Source organism: Cottoperca gobio, chromosome 16, assembly GCF_900634415.1.
Source record: "Cottoperca gobio chromosome 16, fCotGob3.1, whole genome shotgun sequence".
In the NCBI taxonomy this organism is placed as follows: domain Eukaryota; kingdom Metazoa; phylum Chordata; class Actinopteri; order Perciformes; family Bovichtidae; genus Cottoperca; species Cottoperca gobio.
This window is the reverse complement of record NC_041370.1, coordinates 12,853,457-12,878,059: the sequence shown is the minus strand read 5'-3', so window position 1 is coordinate 12,878,059 and position 24,603 is coordinate 12,853,457. Positions and strand designations below refer to the sequence as shown.

Below are 24,603 nucleotides of genomic sequence, written 5' to 3'. Positions count from 1 at the left end.
GCAAATATGCATACAGAGAACTATTGCAGATATGTGAATAATACATGACAAACATATAGATAGATAACATTTTAACCAGCCCCCATTTGAACATTTATTAAGAAGCAGAGGTGGAAAGTAAAGTATTTACTTATAGGCTACTTCTTCTCCACTACATCTCAGAGGGAAGTGTTGTAGGCTACTTTATACTCACTACATGTGTTTGATAACTTTACTTTACACGTTCAGATTCATTTTACAAAATATGTGCATATGTTATTATAATGCAGCAGTGTATAAAGTAATTATAATGATCTCCGCTTTTAAAGGTGCAATGTGTGTAATTCCGAGCCACCTGCTGACTCCTGTGTAAATCAGTCAGTGCATTAGACCAGACTGCTGAAACTCTGAGTCACTCTAAATAACACTGCCTAATTTATAATCTCTACCTGGGTCATATACACATATCTGTGTGTTTACTGTGGCACTGGGGGCTGTACGGTCCGTGTAACTTTACGTTTTGATAGTTTGTTTGTTAACGAAAGAATCCGGCTCAGATGCGGCCGGTGTATATCCCTGCACCCTGCAGGCGATGCTGCCAGTCCTTTTCTCGTTTCTGCCACTTTAGATGTAATCAAAACAAAGTATCAAAATGTGCAGGGATCATGGATGTAACGTAGCATTAGTCAGACAGCTGTACTTCTGCTCTCTCTGTACTGAGGGCAGACTGGAGCTACACTGACTCACTATTCATCCTGGACATTACAGGAATGAACTGTCACATGATACAGTATCTGTAGATATCTCAGCAACACAACTCATAAGACATCTTTGACATATGGCAACACTGTTACCTCTTCACACTCTGTTGTTAATGTTAGTTCATTGTTGTTTTAAATTAAAATGTTGGCATAATCTTTAGGTCTATCTTACACATATAACTTTTAACAGCTGCAACATTAAAGTGATGAAAATATTAATGCTTAATAATAATCAATATTGATAATAATCATTAATTATAATCCAATAATATGATATATAGTATTCTGAAATGGACCATTATGCATAATGACTACTTTTACTGTATATACTTTAAGTCATTTTTGATACTGATACTTTTGTGCTTTTACCTACGTACGATTTTAAATTAAATACTTTTATTTGTGACAAGAGTATTTCTACACTATGGTATTTATACTTTTACTTAAGTAAAATATCAGAATACCACTGATAAAAATAAGCTACATAAACATCTGATAAGTTGTGATTAATAAACCAACAGTTGGTAGCAGATACAAGTGTTTATCAATGTATTTGTCAAAAACTACAACATAAACAAAGTCCATCTGCTGATCAAGATCCTGAGATGAGGCTATGTTAAGAATCTTTTTGTCAAACTACTATATCCATTGTCATGAATGAACCTTCTGCATTTTATTCACTCTTTATTTACAGTTTTAAATGTGAATACCAGTAGATACATGTTTTCTGGAAGACTAAATAAAATAAAATAAAATGTATTTGTATAGCCCAATATCCCAAATTACACATTTGTCTCAGTGTGATTTACAGACTGTACAGCATACGACATCCTCTGTCCTTAGACCCTCGCACCGCACAAGGAAAAACAATTATAGAGAGAAAATGAAGGATGTGTTCATGTGTTTGTAAATATATAATTACAGCTATATTACTGTATAATGTTTGCAATCATTCATTAACTCTACACAATACAATAAAAACTCTAAAAATAGTTTTTCTTAAGTAAAACTCCAAACAGTGATGACTCGAAAGATAAGATGATAGTTAACTGTCAAGTATGTTCTTACTCAGCTTACACTCAAAGGTTGCACACCTCTAGGTGCTCTGTGACACCGCAGTCTAGTAAATCTATTACAGAAGCCCAGTATATATTACAGGATCTCATGGTGAGCCACACTTTGCATTCCAGCCCTGAACAGCACACTTTGTATCACTGCTACAGTGTGTGACAGATCATGAAGTTAAAACTCCCCAATCCAGGCCTGGAGGACAGGATATTGTCCCATGAGCAGCTGGACAAGCTGGAGGACGAAGAGGCTGGAGACAGACCGAAATGGGACAACAAGACCCAGTACATGCTGACCTGTGTTGGCTTTTGTGTGGGACTTGGAAATGTCTGGCGCTTCCCCTACCTGTGTCAGAGTCATGGAGGAGGCAAGTGATGCTTTCATGGTTTACTGCTCTTATTCCATATTTAACTATGTTTAATACCACTGGTTGAGCAAAAGAAAGAAAAAATATATTAGATTACCTGTTTGTAAAACATGTAGAAGAAATGTTGGTTTGATTCCTAAAACCCAAAAGACGTGTGACAGGCAACATGAAAGTGAACGCTATTTTACTTTGTGCCTAGACTGGTAAATGTATGTGTCTTTATAGTATTGAGCGCTGTAGGTCAGCCATGGATTTTTTCCTTTGCTTCTATTTTATTTCATTTTAATGAACATATTTCGTATTTTTTTTACATTGTTTTTATATATGTGAATTAATTGTTTGCTGTTTATGTACACAAACTAGCTTTCCTCAATTCTTCCCATGGAGCAAATGAAGCATTGTACTGATTGTACTATAGTTTGAGCAAAAGAAAGAAAAAATATATTAGATTACCTGTTTGTAAAACATTTAGAAGAAATGTTGGTTTGATTCCTAAAACCCAAAAGACGTGTGACAGGCAACATGAAAGTGAACGCTATTTTACTTTGTGCCTAGACTGGTAAATGTATGTGTCTTTATAGTATTGAGCGCTGTAGGTCAGCCATGGATTTTTTCCTTTGCTTCTATTTTATTTCATTTTAATGAACATATTTCGTATTTTTTTTACATTGTTTTTATATATGTGAATTAATTGTTTGCTGTTTATGTACACAAACTAGCTTTCCTCAATTCTTCCCATGGAGCAAATGAAGCATTGTACTGATTGTACCACAGTTAAGATAAAACTAGATGTGCTTTGATTGTAAATCCTTGTAAAGATCGTATTGCATTCACTGTTGGACTTTATCTCTGCACATGTCCACATGCATCTTAAATGATTAACATCAAGATGTTGCAATTGTTGTACGACTGATGTATTGTTACCATGACACCATCTATTGTTCCTATGTTTTTTCTTCAGGTGCATTTATGATACCATTTCTGATCCTGCTGGTTCTTGAAGGAATCCCTCTTCTGCATCTTGAGTTTGCCATTGGTCAACGTTTAAGAAAAGGCAGTTTGGGAGTGTGGGCTACAATCCATCCCTATTTGACTGGCATTGGTAAGAAATGTTTTGCATAATGTTTGCTACAACTAGTGGAAAAGGGATTTAAAAGAAACCCTTTTCATTCCCAACATTCATTGGCAGGTATTGCATCCATGTGTGTATCTCTGACGATCAGTCTCTACTACAACACCATCATTGCCTGGATTCTGTGGTACCTCTTCAACTCATTTCAAGAGCCTCTGCCGTGGAGTCAATGCCCCATGAATGCCAATTTAACAGGTAATAGTACAACTTGAAGTGTTGTAATGTTAAAAACTCTTCTTTTTTACTTAGTGACCCACACTGTGTTACATTCTGTCAGGCTTTGTGTCAGAGTGTGAGAGGAGCTCCCCTGTGGATTATTTCTGGTACAGAGAGACCCTGAACACATCTCCATCGATTGAAGAAGATGGCGGTCTGCAGTGGTGGATACTGCTATGTCACATTTGTGCGTGGTCTGGGCTCTATATCTGCATCATTCGTGGTATTGAGACCACTGGGAAGGTACAGCACATTGCTTACTATAATAAGAGAGAAGATTTTTAATTCAGCTCGAAAGTAATTGTGTGAATACTTTATTTTCCCGAGGCTGTGTATGTGACTTCGACTCTTCCCTATGTGGTGCTGACAATATTTCTGATCAGAGGGTTGACCCTGAAGGGCTCTTTGGATGGAGTTAAATTTCTCTTCACACCAGATGTAAGTTGTATTTTATTTTTTCACTCAAGCAAACACACAGGTCTCACTGCAGATAACAAAGGCATCAAATACCTAATTATGCCTTTTCGTAATTACTGGGATATCATTTTATGGTTAGATATTTTTAGCAAGGTTTAATTATGTTTTCATTTTTCCATAAAATAGAATTGAAAAAATCTGTTAAATCTATCTATGGGATCTTGTACCAAATGTCTTGCTATTTTAGTCCTTTGAACAGACCGTGACCATATTAGCCTCATCACAGGTAGCATAAAGTCCATGCAGAGCAATAACCAGTTGATCCATTTTGTCTACTTTACTAATTCTTCCAGTTGGCAGAGCTGGCGAAGCCATCGACATGGCTCGATGCCGGGGCTCAAGTGTTCTATTCCTTCTCCTTGGCTTTTGGTGGTCTTATTTGCTTCTCCAGCTACAACTCAGTACAGTAAGATATATTTGTTTTACGTGCATAATTTAAAGACCCCGGGGAAGACCCAGGACTCGGTGGAGAGATTATATCTCCTCACTGGCCTGGGAACGCCTCGGGATCCTCCAGTCAGAGCTGGCGGATGTGGCCTGGAGAAGGGAAGTTTGGGGTTCCTTACTTGAGCTGCTGCCCCCGCTGACCCGACCCCGGATAAGCGGTAGACGATGGATGGATGGATAATTTAAAGCTACAGGTAATTGCACTGTACTTTGAATCTAAAGAAGAATGTTTCTTCTAGTAACAACTGTGAACAGGATGCAGTGATCATCTCTTTCATCAATGGTTTCACCTCCGTCTATGCTGCAACTGTCATCTACACCATTATCGGCTTCAGAGCAACAGAGAGATTTGACAACTGTCTTTCTGGGTACATTATTGTCTTTTTTTTTGTCATATTAGACATTTTACCAGCTCATACTTCTTTTTATTCAGCAATACATTGACTGTAAAAAAACTTTTTAACCTAACTATTTTTTGGGTTTTAGAAACATCCTAGCATTACTTAATGCGTTTGAGCTTCCTGAGGGCAACATCACTGACAGCAACTACGAACAGGTTGTTCAACGTCTTAATGAAACGAACCCTGCGGTTATTCAACAGCTGGATCTTCCAACCTGCAACTTAAATACTTTTCTCAGTGAGGTAAGACTATTATGCACCAGGAGAGCAGCTTCCTCAGTAATAAACCAATGTTGTTGTTTTTTAATGATCCATGCCATGCTTTGCTGTGTTTGGGCTTAGGGAGTTGAAGGAACTGGTTTAGCCTTCATTGTGTTCACTGAGGCTATCACCAAGATGCCCCTCTCACCGTTGTGGGCCGTCCTTTTCTTCATAATGCTCTTCTGTCTTGGTCTGTCTTCTATGTTTGGTAACATTGAGGGACTTCTAGTGCCACTGCAAGATCTCAACGTTTTCCCTAAAAAATGGCCGAAAGAGGCTACCACCGGTAACTCCCACATCTTCTCTCATATATTATTATGAAGGATTTCTAGTATATCTGATCAACCTTTTGCTCTCCTTCAGGTATAACGTGCCTGTTCTGCTGTCTGGTGGGTCTGATATTTATCCAAGGCTCGGGGAACTATTGGCTCTCACTCTTTGACACCTACGGAGGATCCATCCCACTGCTCGTCGTTGCATTCTGCGAGATGATCTCAGTGGTGTACATATATGGAATAGACAGGTGATATAAAATGATTCTATGTCTTTTGAAATTATTTGTATGTTGATGCTATTCTTAATGTCTGGTGTTGTTTTTAATGTGGTGTGGTGAAGCCACACAGCATTCCATGTTGTGGACAATCAAGCCCCCAGCAAACTAATTAAATAAGAAGTGACCTTTAATACAATAAACAAGTGTAGGCAAACTGCTGTCCTGATGTATCACTTATGCAGTATGTGTACATTATAATATAAATGTTATAGTTCTGTACTGTTTTGATTTGGATATATATTCTGTGATGGTTAATGTCTCTTTATGCAAATGCACCTTTTCTACCACCTACCATCTGGAACCTAGAGATTTCATATAAGCACTTGGACATGAGCATTGATTTAGCCTATTAAGACAGGAGATATTATATCATGGTGTCACAAGCATCCCACACTGTTATTACATGACCTATATCAAGGGAAGCTTGTTTGCTGTTGTTTTACACACTCTTGACAATGCCGTACGTGTGTCCCTGTCCTCCCAGGTTCAATGATGATATTAAGTTCATGATTGGACACAAACCCAACTTCTTCTGGCAGGCGACATGGAGAGTCATAAGTCCGCTCATTATGTTTGTCATCTTGGTCTTCTACTTCGTTACTAAAATTTCTGAAAAGATCATGTACAAAGCCTGGGATACTGAATCGGTAAATATGAATTTATTTTTGAGATGATCCCGTTAGAATTATGGATATGGATCTTTTAAAAGATACTGAAAACTCAAAATACCGAATTTTCTCTCTGTCTTTACAGGATGCATTCCCTACACTGGAGGACAAGCTATATCCATCCTGGATCTATGTGATCATCTTTGTATTGGCAGGGATACCCAGTTTAGCGGTGCCTTTAGTTTGTCTTTGGAAATGTTTATTCTCAAAATGGAGGGGAAAGTCAAATCTCGATAATATCTCTGACCAAATTCAAATAAGCGATGAAATCAAAAAATCCCCGGCCTAATATTCTGGTAAAATCCTCAATTTTCTCTTTTTTCAAGAACATTTAAGTGATTGCCATCATGGTTTAATCGACACAATTTAAAAAAAGAAGACATAGCTTTCCTCAGCAGAACTCTGTGACGACGTGTTAAGCTCTCACTTCTCAACAGTGAATCAACATGAAAAGCTGTAAAAACATTACATAACAATTTGCTTTAAGGTTGCTACAGCAGCTTAATGGCTTACTCAGCTGTAATTTATTTGTTAAGTATTGATGTGCCTTTCTGCATGGTCTCTTTCAGAACACCTTTTAAAGAAAGAGCTTGCCATCATAAAAACATCGTAAACTATGGCCTCGAACAATATCATTGAGTGAAGTTAATACATACAATTTGAATATTATTATCTTCAAATAGGCAATGCTTTGCTTTATGACTCTACTCTGTGTATTCCAGTGAACAAAGAATGGATGTGATTGTAATCTGTAGTATGTATGAATAGTGCTTTTGGTGATTTAGTTTGATAAAGAATTGCATATACATTGCAGGTTTTGTATCTTGTGTAAATGATAATGTGGTAATTACCACTAACTGTAATGTAATAAATGTAATCACTAAAACTGTAATGTAATAAATGTAATCACTAAAACTGTAATGTAACTGTAATGTAAAAACTGTATCACGTAATGAATGCCATGTGTACTATCACAGTTTTCTCCCTGTGTTCCTTATTATTATTATATGCGGCGTTGTATTACAATCAGCTGTTATAATATCTATAATCAACCTCACATCATGCCGCTCTACACAAGGGCTTTTTATTAAACAAACACATCACATTGTTCACAGAGGCTGATAAAGTAAATGTCGCCCCTTCGTCTCCTGATACAAACGTGTAACAAGTCACCAGGTCCTTCCCTTCTCTTCAGACAGAGCTAAACAAAAAAAGAGTTGCCTCGTAAAATAAACTTGAAATAACAAGAGGGAAACAAGTGATGGATAGAGCCGGGAGTGCTGAGCAGACGCAGGAACCTAAAGAGATCACTGAAAGACCAAAATGGGACAATAAAGTTCAATATTTGCTAACCTGCATAGGTTTTGCTGTGGGACTTGGTAACGTGTGGAGATTTCCGTATTTGTGTCAAATCTATGGTGGAGGTAAGAGCATTTAATTTACAGTGTGCTTTGTGATCCTAACACAACAAGTAAAGTTGGGCAGTAGCAAATATCTAACTCTGATCATTTTCTGTGACGGGAAACATTTTGCAGTCATAAATCTAAAGGCTCTCACCACGAAATGAGAAACTGTTTAAACTGCTTTTAAATGTTGTTATTAAATGAATGATAAAACCCCAAAACATTTCTTTTAAGAATGATTTGTGTAAATTACAAGGTTTCTCTCCAGGATCATTTCCTTTCTAATTTGTTCTTGACTATACAATCGGACGCACATATAAACATACACACTCCAGGCAACGGTTCTACTGAAATGTGGCACGATAGTTACACCTTGTTTTATTCTCTTTAGCTTTTATTAAACCATCACTATCTTATTATAGGGTATGGCATGACTGATACATGATTGCAGTTATGATGAAGATATGACTTTGCATGTTGTAAACATCTTGATTTTCCAGTACAACATGTCTGAGTGTGATAAAGCTGTCCAGTAATCAGAAACTGAATGACCTTCAACCATAAAAGGCAAAGTCAATGTTTACTTTTAAGAGAAAGTAAACGGCTTAGTGAAACTCATGTTTATTGTTTAATTGTCAGTTATCAAAACATTTTGGTCAATTATCATCTTATAATATATATATATTGCTTTATTTCAAGGGGCATTTCTGATTCCTTATGTCATTGCCTTGGTGTTTGAGGGACTCCCTCTGCTGCACATGGAACTGGCCATCGGACAACGGCTCCGTATGGGAAGTGTTGGAGTGTGGAATTCAATCTCCCCTTATCTTGGAGGTTTAGGTGAGGACGTGAGCTAGATGGAAAAAGATAAGGGCATGTACTGTACAACAAAATGTTGTGTAAAACCTCTGACCTTGACGCTATTTGTGATATGAATACATTTCTTGGGGAATAACGTCAATGTACATACACAGGTGTGGCTTCCTTGGCGGTATCCTTCCTCGTCGGTCTGTTCTACAACATGATCTTGGCCTGGATCCTCTGGTACTTTTTCCACTCCTTTCAAAGTCCACTTCCATGGAGGGACTGCCCATTAAACATGAATCATACTGGTAATTTCTTAGGTCATAACAATATAAACGAATAAATACATCTTGAATAATTAACATTTGACAGTGCCGCTAGTTAATCATGATGATTAATCTCTTTGATACAGGCTATGTAAGTGAATGTGAGAAGAGCTCAGCAGTGAACTATTTTTGGTATCGTGAAACACTGAACGTTACACCAAACATCGAGACCGGCGGGTCCTTACAGTGGTGGCTGGTGCTGTGTCTTGCAACTGCTTGGTGCCTCGTGTACATCTGCTTCATACGTGGAATTGAGACTGTCGGAAAGGTGATTTTACCTGTTTGATGTAATGCTAATGTTAAGATTTATTTGTTATATCTTCTAGTCCAGATACCAGCAGTTAATGTCAAAATGCTGGAACCATTAGATGTAACACTGGCTAAAAGATATATGAATATGAAATGGACAATGCCAGTAGAAACACAGCTGCCTTATCAGCCTTAGACATGTAAGGCTGGAAGAGAGTCCCACAGTATATCCCTTCAACTTCACCAAATTCAATTCTGGCCTCAACTTTCAACACTGAGCTCCACCATGCATACACGTTACAAATCAAACTTTAACAGCTAGAAAAACCTGTTGTCTTCAAAACAGCAGCATGAAAGTAAGAAGAAAAGCAGGACTCACCAATAATGTCGTTCAACATGTATTATGCATCCTGGTGGAGGCTGCATTAAAGGCGATACTAGGGGATTTATCTCTCTCGAGGCTCTTAACACAAACCACCTGCACATTGACGACGCTTTAGTTCCAATCAAGTTAAATGGGAATGCATGGCCTACATTATAAGGGAATACAATAATATTTTCTCTTTGATGTGAAAATGAAATGTTTTTTCAGCATCACAACTGTTTCAACAGGCTATTTATGTCACAGCCACCTTTCCGTATCTCGTTCTGACCATCTTCTTGGTCAGATCCTTGACTCTGGCTGGGGCCACAGATGGCTTAATATATCTCTTCACTCCAAATGTAAGTTTGTCATTAGTTTTATATGGAAATAATTTCATGACAAGAGTAAATGGAGTAAAATCTGATATCTAACTAACACGTAATATGTTCTTCTTAGTGGGAAACACTGAAACGTCCTGATGTCTGGTTGGATGCTGCTACTCAGATCTTTTTCTCATTGTCTTTGGCCTTTGGGGGACTTATTGCTTTTTCCAGTTATAATGTTCAGAAGTAAGAACTTTATGAACACGTTTTCATTCATGAAAAATAGAATAATGTACAAATTCCTTTTTAATAAACCTTAAAAAATATTATATCTTTGCAGGAATAATTGTGAGAGAGACGCCCTGATTGTTGGATGCGTGAACAGCTTCACATCAATTTATGCATCAATTCCTATTTTTGCCATTCTTGGATTTAAAGCAAATGAAAACTACAATGACTGCCGAAATTGGTATGTATCATTTGGTAATTAATGTGTGCCAAAGTAAGTATACCCAGCTTTATAATTGTACAGTATTATCATTAGATGTGCAACGTAAAGCTATGTGACGGTGACTATACTATATATGATACTTCAACATTAGTGAAAAACCTTTTTGTGAAGTTTGTGATATGAAGCAATAATCCCACTTTCAACACTGTAACAGTTTGTTTTCTTACTTAAATTACTTAAATCAACTAACCCTGTAAAAAAAACCCACACATTTCCATTTTCACAGTTCATTAATAAATAGATGTTCAGTCGTAGTTATAATAATTAGCAGTGATGCTTGTATTAGCAGTTAACTGATTTAATTTCTTGTTGATTTCAGGAACATACTGAGATTGACTAATTCATTCAACATTGGGGATGAAAACATAACTCTTGAAAACTACGATTACTGGTTAAATCATTTCAACACATCTGATCCCTCGGAGGTCGAAAGCCTCAATCTAAAGATCTGTGATCTTCAGACGTTCTTGGACCAGGTACTCTACCTCTGTTGCTATTAAAATAGTTGTGATTTTAATTGGTTCTCTTTATGAAATTTTGTGAGATGCTTGTGTATGAGATCTCAACTCACATCCTACCTGCAGAGCGCCTCTGGAACCGGACTGGCCTTCATTGTGTTCACTGAGGCGGTGATCCATATGCCAGGCTCTCAGGTGTGGGCGGTGCTCTTCTTTGTAATGCTCTTCAGCCTGGGCCTGTCCTCCATGTTTGGAAATCTAGAGGGGGTCCTTACTCCTCTGCTGGACCTGCACATAATTCCAAGCTGGATTCCTAAAGAAATGTTAACAGGTCTGATAACTTCATACAGTGTTTGAAATCATAGCATTTGGGGCACTGATAACACTAGTTTGTATTGTATTATGATATAAACAAAAAACATAACGTGATTATGTCACACTTACACAAAAGTCATATGTAAAAAAAATAGTGCTGCAATTTATGATTATCTTCATTAGCGATTAATCTGACGAGTATTTTAAAAATGACATTTTTGGTCTATAAAATGTCAGAAAATAGTGAAATATTTCCATCCCAAGTTTAAGGTAATGTCTAGTTCTGTGACTCAAAAACACAAAGATATTCAGTTTAATATGATATAAAACAGAGAATAGCAGGACATCTCTATAATTGAGGGCTGAACAGCATTTTCTGCTATTTCTTCATGAAAAATTACTTAAATGATTAATCAGTTACCAAAATAGTGTGCATTTTAGATACAATAGTTATGATAGGCACCCATTTCCGGTGTTCATTTTCTTTCCATGTGAAATGAAGTCTTCACGTCTGAAATAAATATTGAAGTATGTGGTGATAGCCTATTGGTCTCGTGGTTCGCCTTCCAACCCAGAAGGTTGTGAGTTCAATACCAGAGCTGCCACCATTGTACCCCTGAGCAAGGTACTTAACCCTTTGTTGCTCCAGAATTGCTCTAGTTCACTTTAAGTCGCTCTGGATAAGAGCATCTGCTAAATAACCTGTAATAAAGTATTCAAGTTGAAAATACAAATACCTTTAAACTGCATGTGTGAAAAACATATCTGTTATGTCAAAATGTACATACTTTTCTTTCAGATACACATTTTAAATGACGTTTATACAGATACTGTCTTAAGATTTTTGTATGACTAAATTCAGTTTATAGACATAACAGCATGAAACAAAATGCATTTCCTACATTATTCTTTTTTTGCTGACAGGGTTAATATGCCTCACCTCCTTTACTGTGGCCCTCATCTTTACTTTGGGCTCTGGAAACTACTGGCTGGAGATCTTCAACAGCTACGTGGGATCCATGCCTCTGCTCATCATAGCATTCTTCGAGATCGTCAGTGTGGTGTACATCTATGGAATAAGCAGGTGATATTGTAATACATGCTATAATTATACTTGCATTATAAGAAACATATTTGAGTGATTTGACTAAAGGGTTTCCATTGTCGCACAGGTTTAATGACGACATTGAATGGATGACAGGCCGGAGACCAAACCTCTACTGGCAGGTCACTTGGCGTTTTATCAGTCCTTTCATGCTTCTGGTGGTGTTTGTGGCGTACGTTGTAGAAGAGGCCGAAAAGCGACCAACATATAACGCCTGGAACCCAGATTACGTAATAACGTTTATACCGTTTCTCAACAATATCATTGTATAGAATTGATTAAAGCTGACACATGATGGAAAAAGACATTGACTTTCCACTCTCTTACCCCCTACAGGTGAACTTCCCCCTTGCTGATGTTCAACACTATCCTGAATGGGTTTATGTTATCTGTGTGCTCCTATCTGTCCTTCCTGTTGTATCTATTCCTCTTGTGGCTTTCTACAAATTCATGGGCTTCCTGAAGAAGTACATCATGAACAGGAACCAAAATCCATATGCAAATGAATCATATCATGAAGAATTGTAAATGAGCTGTTTTATCTGGTTGGTGGTCAGGACGAGCAGCAGTACAATATTTGAGATGTACTGTATTGTCATTTAATAACTCCTTATTGTGTATATTCAATTGAAAACAAAAAGGCCAATACATTTTTGTACTGATTGCTTTTTTACTGTTTTCTATCTTTTGTATAATATGGTATCACAAACTTCTAATTACATTACCGTTATTAACTTTATCATTAAAATGACACATTTGGCAGTAGCAGCTGTAATGTCTGTATATCAGCTAAATTAAAACACGTTTTTGTCTTACTTTACACAAGTGCATTTATATTGGTGAAAGAAATGCAAACACTGTCTACCAGATCAAATCAACGCAGGACAATATCCCTGAGAAAATATCAATAACAGAATACCAAAGGGCTAGAAGTGAATATCAGGTTTGTGTTAATATTTGATTAAAGGAACACGACAGTTCATTTCCTGTGTTGGTGTTTTGAATGGGAAAAAACGGAGCGTGACGGACAACTTTTCTTAATGGTTCGTGATAAGCGCATTATTAAATCTCAAAAAGAATATCACGATGATTTTCAGTGCAGACTGTATGTGTACTAGCAATGCCACACAAGCTGATATTTGTAGCAGCGTTGTGTTTATATGATCTGTTAACATCATCTTCATCATTTTGTTGGTATTATGCATCATCTTGCAAATGACATTCCCGTCTAAGGAACAGCTTTTGTTACGTGATATAATATAGTTATCTGCTTCCAGCCTCTGTTACCTGCAAGAGTGATGTAGTGTTGCATGATACGTCCTTTATGTAACTTTTTCACATGCCAACAGTGCATATGGGTGTATGAGAACAGTGGGACTGCGCTTGTGTGCGTGAGGGTGCATGCATGTGCTCACTGACCATGCGCATGTGTGTATTTTGAGCCATGCGAGTTACACGGTTGTCCTTTTTGTAGTGTGGGTGGACAGTGATATTGTCCCCCGGGTGTCACGTGCTTTGGAATATGCTGGCTGCCTTTGTTGTCCCTCTGCCTGTTCTGCTTTTCTGGCACTTTCATACAATGGTGCACTTGAACACTGTGATGTTATTAAGCCTTTCAAACTACTACAGCTTGAATTCCAGCTCTCAGGAAAGACTAGCATACCAATGTAGGATACATGGCACAAGATACATCATCGAGGAACAACAGCAAGGATTGAGTGTAACATCAGAACAAAGGTGATGACCCTGCATTGACTTATGAGCGCTTTTAATTATTGTCGGTTTGAGACTGCATTTACAGAGCTGTGCATGGTGTCAAGCTAATGCTATTGGGAAATCTTATTGTTTGACATGCTTTTTGTTTTATTTATTTGTTATTCACAATGTGACTTGTTGACCCAAGGCAGCCATTCTTTATGCCTCTTGTATATTTGAAAAAAACTAATTTCAAGTGACTGATGTGAAAGAAATGAAATGTGGAGTACTTAATAATACAGTGTTGCAAACCCGCTGAAGAGGTTACAGCAGTTTGCTGAGGTCAAAAGGACATGGTATTCCAACTTTTGTTGCATAAAGTTGCCGGTTAGAAAAAATACATTTTGTATTTTATTAGTGAATATAAAATTGCCACATGTTGATTTTTGGTACTGCCTATAGAATTGCGTTCCTTGTATGTTAATAAGTAAATAACCAGTTATCCTAAGTGTTTAAACATTCTTGTATTCGTCAACAACAGAGCATAATATCAAAGTGATGCCGTTACCTACAGTAATGAAACACTGTACTATCAACAAAGGGACAAGAGCGCAACAGTTTTTTTGACCTATGATCCTACACCAGGAAATGTCCCAGCGAGCGGATGCCTCCCAGTGTGGTGGGGTTGTGGTCGAGTTCGAGTCTGACGACATCAGGGATGCGAGGGCTAATAGAGCTAGGAGTATTCCAGGTGAACTGAACTTTACGTCCAACTAGAATTTGTGCAATGCATTTGTAGCAAATGTAACGTTTGCTTATTACATTTTTATGCATTTCCTCGGAAGGTTCAGCTCTTATCTACCTCAAGGGTCCCAAGTTTCTCATCTATGTCAGTGGAGCGTTGTCAATGTGGGTAAGAATCATTTCCTGAAGAAACAGATTCCTGGCGAAATAGATAAGACATCGAAACTTAAATAACTGCAAGGTAGTCTACATACTGTAAACCTTGTGACAGTATACATACAGCCCTTCGCAAAACAATACATAATGATTGCCCTTTTATGTCGTGTCAAACAGGGCGACCGCATGTGGCACTTTGCAATTTCTGTGTTCCTGATCGAGCTGTACGGCCGTAACCTGCTGTTGACTGCGGTATTTGGGTTGGTAGTGGCTGGGTCGGTGCTCCTACTAGGGGCTTTGATTGGAGACTGGGTAGATCGCAATCCCAGGAATAAAGGTATGCAACAATTTCACACCCATTCGAACATTTTAGCACGCAGTATATCATAGAGCAGTGATATAGATCAGTGGATATCAATCTTGGACCCAGAAGTCTGCTGGTTTCCTATCACCCCAGGTGACAAATTGCATTCACTTGATGTCTCCAGTGTAAATCAGTGCCTGATTTGATATCTAGGCTCATCACCAGCAGGAATTCAGGCACAAGGCTCAAGGCCTGTCAAGGCTAGCATTCAGTTTTTACAGAATATATCATCTATGATGTGAGAGTCTAAAACTGCTTTTTTTTGTCCCCTATTTTAGTTGCACATGCATCTCTTTTCATTCAGAACATCTCAGTGACAGTATGTAGCATTGTGCTCATGTTGGTGTTCTCATATAAGCAAAGGATTGAACAGATCTGGGATGGATGGCTTACTGTGAGTATACACTACATGTTTGACGAATAATTACATTTCATAACTTGATACCATGTTGATCTGCAAACGGAATACTCTCCATGATTATTACACAGAGGAGTTATTGCTGCTGTTGTTCCCTCTGTCCTGTGTCCCTGTTGTGTCTGCTTCTGAGCTTGTGGCTACTCTGTGCTGTCATAGTAACATGTTGCATCGCAAAACTTACACAAGGTGGTTTGTTATACGGTGGTGATCGTCCTGGCAGATGTGGCAAACCTTGCAAGCACAGCACTGACCATTGCCATTCAGAGGGACTGGATTGTGGTTATCACAGGCTACAACCGAGGTCACCTAGCTGGTGAGGAGATTCGTTTTCTGTTGATGCACATATTTGTTTGCATTCCATGTTTGTCACACATTCCTGGTTGTGCACGATAACTATTTGAATCACAGAGAATATCAGATGTTGGTCAGTTCCTGCACTTGCTGACCGTCCTCCAGTGGAAGCGAATTAACCTCTGTGTCTTTGATCCTAACAAAAGGAATGAATGCAACCATGAGGCGGATAGATCAGGTGACTAACATCCTGGCCCCACTAGCGGTGGGACAGGTCATGACCCTGGCCTCCAATGTAGTTGGCTGTGGCTTCATCCTGGGCTGGAACCTTGTGTCTCTCATTGTGGAGTTCTTCTTCTTGTCACGGGTGTACCGCATCGTCCCTGCTCTTTCAATTAAACCACCAGTGGTGGAAGTGGATCAGGTGTATCTGCAGAGGATGGAGAGGAGAATGTCACATGGTATGGACTATGTTTTTTATTTATTTTTAGTAAAAATGTTTTTGACTTCTTCGTATTCCCAGATTTTAACATTAGAATGCAAAAAGATTTAATTGTAAATGTGCATAGAGGCCAGCGAGCATCATGGAGTCCGACATATGCCTTGTCGATATAGAAATAAAAATGTAATTAAAACGATAAGATTTGCTGTGCATTAGGCTAAAATATGTTGACAATGTTTGCTTGAAGTTGGCAATGTAGATACGACATACACCATCTACTGCATCCATAATCCCCTGCACAGACTGCAGGGGATTATTAAATGCTGGCTAGTATACTACAGCATACATAACATTCACATTCTCCTCAGCCTTTATTACCACTTACTTCACAATGCTTCCTTTTTGGTCAGTGAGAAAGTGCTAAAAGTTCAATCAACTCAAATTTGAGCTTTAAGGTTAAATTCAAATGTTAAAAACAATTATTCTACGGCAGTCATGAAGGGTACTTATGTAATGCGATTTGTGGCAAAAATATTTTCATATGCCACATTCCACATGGTCTACATGTGCAGCCCATGTAGACCTGACAAATGATGTGGATGCTAACATGACATGGAGCAGAAATGGTCCAGAACACCAATTGAGTCTTTAAAATTGTTGAACAGAAGTGATGGATGACATTCCTTTTTCTCATCAGGGGAAAGTAATGTTGCGCAACCCCAACCTCAAGCTCTGACCGAAGGCAACTGCAACACAAGCCTGCACCTAAAAGAAATCACCAACCTGCCGCTGTGTTTCCAGAGGTTTCGCTGGCTGGTGAGCACCTGCAAGGACGGCTGGAGGGCCTACTATCGCCAGCCTGTCTTCCTGGCAGGAATGGGTTTGGCTTTCCTCTACACCACAGTGCTGGGCTTTGACTGCATCACCACTGGCTATGCGTATACTCAGGGCATAAGCGGCTCTCTCCTTAGTCTGCTGATGGGCGTATCAGCTATCACAGGGCTGATGGGCACCGTGATGTTCACCAGACTCAGGAAGTCCTATGGCCTGGTCAACACAGGCATCATCTCAAGCTGCCTCCACCTGGGCTGCTTGCTGCTGTGTGTGTGCTCTGTGTTTGCCCCTGGCAGCCCTATGGATCTTAGTTTGCTGATGCCTTACATTAACTCCAACTCCTCCACTGAGCTTGGAGGGATGGCAAGCCAAAGGCAAAAACACACTTATCCTCTGAGAGGAGGCAGCAATCAACCACTGCTACCCGACCGCTCCTCCATCCACTGGACCAACAACACTGTGCTCTTTGACAACGTCCCCTCTGACACAGCGCCTGAATCTTACATCTCCATTATCCTTCTGTTCTTGGGTGTCATCACAGCACGCATTGGTGAGTAAAAGGACATCCTAAACTTAAATAAGTCCACATATTACTTAATAAATTAGTCCACATATTATATTGACATACAATACATGGGAATACTGTCAACTGTCGAGCCTTGCCCATATACGTTTGCATTGGAAAATACTATCAGCCGATATTAGCTTATCATGAATATATTGCTATTTATATTGGGCAATGAATTATAAGAAAATGTTTAAGGTAATTTACAAAGTGTTGCCATTACATAGTTTATTCCACCAGAGAGCACTGTCAAAGAACTGAAAAATGTCCCACTCAGTACATGAATTAGTGACAATTACAGTATTTCTTTTTTGGTATTTTAACCTTTTACTGATAGTTGACAGTAAAGTTGCAATGTCAGTATAAGGTATGCAACATACAGTACCATACCAGGCCAACAGGATGCCCCACAATTACAATATTTATTAATCAGACTTTAAGGGTCTTTATACAAATGTCTCTATCAATTACATATAGGTAAGGCTCTAGTTAACTAGTCTCATGAATATGTTATTGTGTGTAGAGCTAAAACAATGCACAGCCGTTATAATCTTTTGGCTAATTTAATGGCCTGGTCAACTTTTAAACCCCAATGACATCTGTGTTTTAGGTCTCTGGTCCTTCGACCTGACAGTAACCCAGCTCCTGCAGGAGAACATCTGTGAGTCAGAGAGGGGTGTGGTAAACGGGGTGCAGAGCTCTATGAATTACCTGATGGATCTGCTTCACTTCATCATGGTGATCTCCGCACCACAGCCACAGCACTTTGGCATCCTAGTTATCATTTCTGTATTATTCATCACCACTGGGCACACTATGTACTTCCTGTATGCACACAAAGCCAAGAGAAAACGCCGCCTCGACACATAAGGAGCAGACATGGCCCACACATCCAGGCATGAGATGCTTACCAGCACTGACTCCACTCTGCACCTGTGAAATGAATGTCTCCTTCCTGTTCCTTCAGCAATCTTATTGCAACACTCTACTCCCGACTTAGCCATTCATTTCAGCACAACACAGCAAGTGCCTGTCCCACCTCGGTTGCTTTCTTCCTGCAGGGCAACATGCCATAGCAGCAAACAAGAACTCAGGTGAAAAAGAGTGGGAGACACGCTCTCCCTCCGTGTACATAAGTTGAGGTGGCTACAATAAATGCAGCAATGGTACCTTCAGGGGAAAGTCCTAATCTAATGTACAACAGGACACAAAGATAGCGGCTAAGGCACCAGCACATGCCTATGCAAACCCTGTAGGATTACTGCAAGACTTTCATCAAACAAGCCTTTTAACTTGCAAAGCTTTTTGGATGGGAGGGTGGATGGATGGAGAGCTTTTTCTAACCTTCACTCAGTAAAGAACTGGTGTTGTGAGGAAAGTTTAACAGTGGTACATGACAAGACGAGACAGTACTTCTACAAGTGGCATCGATGTTACTGATCCGTCCACTTGGAAATATTCCAGGATGTCCAAAAAGGAACATAAAGGGAACTTAATGTGAGATTGTTTGATTAGAAAAAAAAAAAGAAAATCTGAAAGGTAGCCCCCCTTTTAATGGACAGAAGTGAAAGGACAAAGTAGTTCCTTCCCCTGGTTTGTTTCTCTGTGGATGAATCAAGCAAACATTTGCCTTTCTTTTATGCATGGAATCCAGGTTTATGGATTACAACAACAAAAATGATCACATCACTTTAGTCAAACTTTAATAAAAACTATTTTATTCTAATTGCTTGTATACTTAGATAAATAAAAATAGTGTCCAATCTTTCTTTCCTTCCCATATAAAGAGTGATATTAATAGTTTAATAGAAATCCAAGAGGAAAGCAATCTTCATTTTGTGACATGTTAGAAATCAGTGATAGCTATATGTTGATAGCAAATGTTGATCACTGCTATTGGCGGTGTTGTATTACACTTTGCTTCTTTTGTAGTTCTGATGAACTAAACATTACCTTACCTCAACTAAGAACAAGAGCACTGTTGGGAATATGACTTGGGAATTACTCTCAGCTACTGTATGTTTTCATATATCCTTCATGTACAGTGAAAATAACATCAAAGTTTAACCATATGTCATACAACCAGCAACACATCTCAATATATTTGTATAATTTTCCTGTGAAATTTCTGTATTGTATGTTGTCATTATTTTTCAGACTGATAATTATGATAATAAAGATAAATATGAATATAGTGATGTAAAATGAAGTGTTGCACATGTTACACTAGATTAATTTCCACTAATTCATCTTAATACACTGCTAAATTGAATGTATGACATTGTAAACACATTTGACACTATTCACTATTGACACTTAAATTAAGTTATCAATTCAACCTTCACAAGTTAATGGGTAGTACTGGAATCATTCCAATAAAGCGGACAGAACATGGTTCATTACAAAGGTTGGCAGAAATACCTATAGTGTAATGGGGCATTGCAGCTTAGAGAAAAAAGAAAACATTGACACATTACATAAATGTTGAGGACATAAAAATGTCATAGCCAGGTGAAGTAGTGGCCATATGAAAATGTAATGTGTTTTTGTGGCCAGTAGAGGTCAATGTCACATTAAATGGTCCAAGAATCACCACCATGCCAGCATAGGAGAGCTTTAGGGCTTTGTGCATATTACAGCAGAAATTAGACTCAATACACACACAGTATCTGTACACCCTATTTTAATCCTCAGATTTTCCATAAATAGTCAGCACCATCCAAGAGTAATTATGATACTGACTATCATCCAGAGGAGGACATATGAGGACATGGGAGGGTGGGCAGAATGATAAAAACACAAGGAGGGACAGCGTCCAGAATTGAAGGATATGTAAATCCATTCTGCATTACAGATAGTCTCATCTGCCGACATCACTATGATGTACTCTCATCTTAATCAAATTTTCAGTTTCCATATCACTGAACATCAATAACAAACACAAGTATGTACAGGAAGGCAGTAAATGATTGGTACCTGCAATTTTTCCACCATTATAAATCCTTATCTAATTTCAGCCCTAACTTGATACACTAAATTTAGGTAATGACGGTTCCATCACAATCCCTGCCAGTGTGTAGTTACCTTGGTAATGAACAGAACCCACGAGTAGGTTGGTAAAGGAAACTTGCCAGGAAGAGCGGTCATTGGAGTGGGAGGCTGTTTTACTGGAAACACCACTGCAGACTTGATACACATCGATCTTGAAAATTAATCGATGCAGCACAACAATCACACTTATTTTTTGCCCTGTGCAATTTTGCAAGTGTCTAGGTTTGTGCGGTGGGGAAAGATGTAGGCTACTCATGAATGTTATGCCACATTGTAGAAATATTCTGTAAAATTCCTACATTTAAAATGTTACTTAGGTAAAAGTATAGCAACAAAATATACTTACAGTATCAAAAGTAATAGTAGGCTAGGCTATTCATTAAGCACAAGGACTTATTTCAGAATAATACATATCATAGTATTGGATTACAATTATTTATGCATTAATGAGTTTATCGCTTTGATGTTGCATCTTATAAATGGGGAGCTAGTTTTAATTTATTTATGTATATTTTATATATTATTTTAAATACTGCTGGCTTCTGGGTAGCTTGTGGACTTCCCCCTGGAGACCAATAAAGCCTTATTCATAATAGTATTCTCATGTATTTGTTGAATCTGCAAAGTAACTAATAACTAAAACTTTTGAATAAATGTGGTGTAGTAAAAAGTACAATCTTTTTCACAGAAATATTCAAGTGAAGTACAACCACCTCAAATCTTTACTCTAGTACAGTAACCTTACTCGAATAAATGTACTTCTTTAGCTTACTTTCCACCACGGGTTTTGTGTGATTGATTGCAGCTGTGCCAAGCTTGCATTAGCCAACTTCAGTTGTAAAAAGGCAAAGCTACTAACACCACATGTAACTGCACTGTGAGATAAAAAGCTTCGACTAAGTGGTCGACTAAGGAGAAGGAGTTTTTACCTCCTATGCATATAATTAACTTTAGCTATAGTACATTTCAAAGAAAACTTGTTTAGCAAGATCATGGCGGTGTTATTATTATAGACATAACAATGATGGAGAATATCCCAAAGGCAACATTGACGGATGCTTCACAGCCATAAATTTAATTTGTTGTCAGCGGCTCCACACTAAGGTAGAAGTAGGAACGAACAGCATAGGCCTACATATACAACACATACGCTATACAAATCAATTCAAGGACTAAAAGCAAGAAGAAAGTAAGAAAGCTACCAGATACCAGATATTTACCACAATAATAGGTACTATTTCTGTTTGTAGCTGGGGTGTACTTCTTGGTAGCTTCGAACGCACGTATTGCTAACACTTTTTGCTACTTAGTTAGCTAGCTAACAAGCTAACAGTAGCGACTCATGCCATGCTAACGTTAGCCAAGCATCGTTCTATTTAACGTCACTAGCTTAACTACATCAGAGCTAATGATTTTCTCAAAAGCTAAACTTTGAAAACCTTGATTGACAAGACCAATGTTAGAGTTAGGGTTGTACTGGTACCTTATGTAGGCTATCCATGTTGGAAACAATAATCCGTGTGTTGAACAGTGTAGAATACTTAATGGGGTTTTTTAACCAAATTGTTACGTACTTGTTCAGTCAAACCAGGGGTGGGGAACCTTTTTCCTATCAAGGGGCATTTTCTTTTTCACAACATCCTTCGAGGGCCGCACTCATAACCTCTGCAAAAATGTTTTTAAGACACAGTTCATTCATTTCACCTTTCTTTTATGCTGTGCAAAAAAAGCAACTTTTTATCCATGTATCTTTCTGTTTTATCAGAAATCAACAATCCTTTATTAGTCCCACAACGGGGAAATGTATCTTTTCACAGCAAAAGAACATATGAACTAAAAAGGCAATAAACAATAATTAAATAGAATAAAAAATAATATAAGTACCAAGTGGTTGATAGAAAATAAAGTCAATATTGCACATGGCAGTGATAATTGCACAAATTATAAAAAGTGAGTATTGTAAATGGCAGTGATAACTGCACAGCAGTGGTGGAATAGTCTGTTCTTGGTGTGGTGGTCTACCTCTCTACCTCTCTATGTTTGTATGTTACGCTCTGCAGAGAGCTGCTTGTTGGGCCAAACTCCGCCAAAGAGCGTTAACTTTATCCAAACACACTCGTCCTTTCAGCTCGTGCAGTTCGGCATGTTACGTGCAGTAATGACGCTCAAGATTATTTTTCATCACCGCAAGTACGTCCACACAAACTAGACACACTGGCCTTTTACTTCCACAAAGAAATAATCGTGCGACATTCCGCGTCCAGCTTTCTCTGTTTTACACTCGCCATGCTGCGTTCGCTGATGTCAATGACAGTTTTGTTTAAAATGTAAGTTTTTTGACATGACGTGACCACGGGATGACACGTTCCGCTCGTGTTGTGTTCAGGGACCCTGACCTTGGCCAGGAAAAACAGTCAGTCGGCAATTTAAAATATTGCCGTCTAGTTTTCTTTGCTAGTGGATTTTTTTTGCGTGCGTTTTACGAATTACCTCAAGGGCCGTATACGGCCCGTAGGCCAGAGGTTCCCCACCCCTGAGTCAAACAAAGATGGTTAGCGGAAGGGACATATATATATATATATATATATATATATATATATATATATATATATATATATATATATATATATATATATATATATGTTTGTATATGTATGTATATGTATGTATGTCACTTCATGCTATAAAGAAAAAGAGTCTCAACATACAGAAACCAGGTTAAAAACATATTTTAATTAAGTGTGTATTGTGTGCAATATTTTTGATTTCAGTTCGGTAGAAAAGGTTTTTCTTGCTCTTGCACGGAGGTGTAGGACACAGTATGCTTTTATGGTCTTTTAATATCCCTTTGACATCACGGCTACCCTCCATACTGTCCTGACTATAGTCCCCATAAATTAGCCTCCATGTCTGAAAGAAACGCTCAACACAATTCTCATGTGTGTAATTTTATTTTGTGCTAGAAAAATACAGTAAGGTATTAATGCAGAAAACATAGGTTATATTCATTATTCATACACTAGCTATGTGGTGATGTCATTATTTCTCTTGTTTAGTATCTTCTTTCATTTTTATGAGATTATGCAGCTGTTGAATTTATGTACTCAACTGGGTGTTATTTTTGAAAGGGTATACTGTAACAAGCTCAATAGAGTTTCATCACTGTTTCACTCTTTTGCAGCGCCCCTGGCCTACAGTAATAGTGTACCTCCCATGGTTGTCATGGAAGTCCCTGATTAAACACTGATATATTAGTGCGAGCGCGCTAACAAGTCTGACTTTAGGCATTCTCACTTTGCAATTAATTTACTTGAGAAACTGGGTCAGTGGTAGCACATTAAACATTAAACATTAAAGCTAGACTTGTCCTCCTGGCTTTGTCTCACTAACGTTCACTTAGAAGGAGCAGGAAGGAAGGTTGCTTTTAGACATTCAAGGCCAACAATTTCTTTTGCATAGCATAGTGAAATATAGTTCAGAATAACCTACTGCTAAAAGACAGTAGCATATAGTACAGTGGCTGCATGTTCAAACCAAGGATGTGTAAAAATGAGTTTCTCAATCAAATCAGTTTTGTATAAACAAAAAGCTGAGGATTGTTTCAAGCTTATTTTATTAAGTCCTTGAGGTAGCAAATGATGAGGAAGCTTTATCAGCACATTCTGAATACAGGGACCCCAGCTATAATGAACTACTGCCAATACATAGTTGAAGGATTACATTATTTAACTGAGGTTATGCAGAAATAGGCTCAAATCCACTACTAAATGCATATATTGCATGTGAGGGGAAATTGGTATCTTCCCAATCAGTTACTTTGAAAGAACAATAGAGCATTGTGGAATTATGGGTCTCA

General features: G+C 38.2%; 3 protein-coding genes across 3 annotated transcripts; all 3 read left to right on the top strand.

Moving 5' to 3' along the window:
• The first annotated feature begins 1,976 nt into the window (after window positions 1–1,976).
• slc6a19b (solute carrier family 6 member 19b) lies at window positions 1,977–6,618 on the top strand. Its single transcript, XM_029451162.1, has 12 exons — window positions 1,977–2,175; window positions 3,137–3,277; window positions 3,365–3,502; window positions 3,585–3,766; window positions 3,851–3,961; window positions 4,294–4,406; window positions 4,687–4,815; window positions 4,934–5,090; window positions 5,190–5,394; window positions 5,472–5,631; window positions 6,146–6,308; window positions 6,415–6,618. Exons 1-12 carry the CDS (start codon window positions 1,977–1,979, stop codon window positions 6,616–6,618), a joined length of 1,902 nt encoding a protein of 633 aa, XP_029307022.1.
• Window positions 6,619–7,590: 972 nt separating this feature from the next.
• LOC115021038 (sodium-dependent neutral amino acid transporter B(0)AT3-like) lies at window positions 7,591–12,715 on the top strand. The gene is made up of 12 exons (XM_029451152.1): window positions 7,591–7,753; window positions 8,432–8,572; window positions 8,707–8,844; window positions 8,949–9,130; window positions 9,724–9,834; window positions 9,932–10,044; window positions 10,139–10,267; window positions 10,629–10,785; window positions 10,894–11,098; window positions 12,007–12,166; window positions 12,255–12,417; window positions 12,524–12,715. Exons 1-12 carry the CDS (start codon window positions 7,591–7,593, stop codon window positions 12,713–12,715), a joined length of 1,854 nt encoding a protein of 617 aa, XP_029307012.1.
• A 1,815-nt stretch (window positions 12,716–14,530) lies between these two features.
• Window positions 14,531–18,566, top strand: LOC115021228 (solute carrier family 40 member 1). The gene is made up of 8 exons (XM_029451498.1): window positions 14,531–14,633; window positions 14,728–14,795; window positions 14,960–15,119; window positions 15,425–15,540; window positions 15,751–15,877; window positions 16,062–16,316; window positions 16,995–17,681; window positions 18,307–18,566. The coding sequence occupies exons 1-8, from the start codon at window positions 14,531–14,533 to the stop codon at window positions 18,564–18,566; spliced, it is 1,776 nt and encodes a 591-aa protein (XP_029307358.1).
• Window positions 18,567–24,603: the final 6,037 nt, after the last annotated feature.

Excerpts from the sequence above, each read along its gene's own strand:
- slc6a19b (XM_029451162.1), top strand. The coding sequence starts at position 1,977 with ATGAAGTTAAAACTCCCCAATCCAGGCCTGGAGGACAGGATATTGTCC. Across the intron at positions 2,176-3,136 it reads GTGTCAGAGTCATGGAGGAG|GTGCATTTATGATACCATTT; the intron begins GCAAGTGATGCT and ends TTTTTTCTTCAG. Across the intron at positions 3,962-4,293 it reads AATTTCTCTTCACACCAGAT|TTGGCAGAGCTGGCGAAGCC; the intron begins GTAAGTTGTATT and ends TAATTCTTCCAG.
- LOC115021038 (XM_029451152.1), top strand. The coding sequence starts at position 7,591 with ATGGATAGAGCCGGGAGTGCTGAGCAGACGCAGGAACCTAAAGAGATC. Across the intron at positions 7,754-8,431 it reads GTGTCAAATCTATGGTGGAG|GGGCATTTCTGATTCCTTAT; the intron begins GTAAGAGCATTT and ends CTTTATTTCAAG. Across the intron at positions 8,845-8,948 it reads ATTAAACATGAATCATACTG|GCTATGTAAGTGAATGTGAG; the intron begins GTAATTTCTTAG and ends TCTTTGATACAG.
- LOC115021228 (XM_029451498.1), top strand. The coding sequence starts at position 14,531 with ATGTCCCAGCGAGCGGATGCCTCCCAGTGTGGTGGGGTTGTGGTCGAG. Across the intron at positions 14,634-14,727 it reads TAGAGCTAGGAGTATTCCAG|GTTCAGCTCTTATCTACCTC; the intron begins GTGAACTGAACT and ends TTTCCTCGGAAG. Across the intron at positions 15,120-15,424 it reads TCGCAATCCCAGGAATAAAG|TTGCACATGCATCTCTTTTC; the intron begins GTATGCAACAAT and ends CCCCTATTTTAG.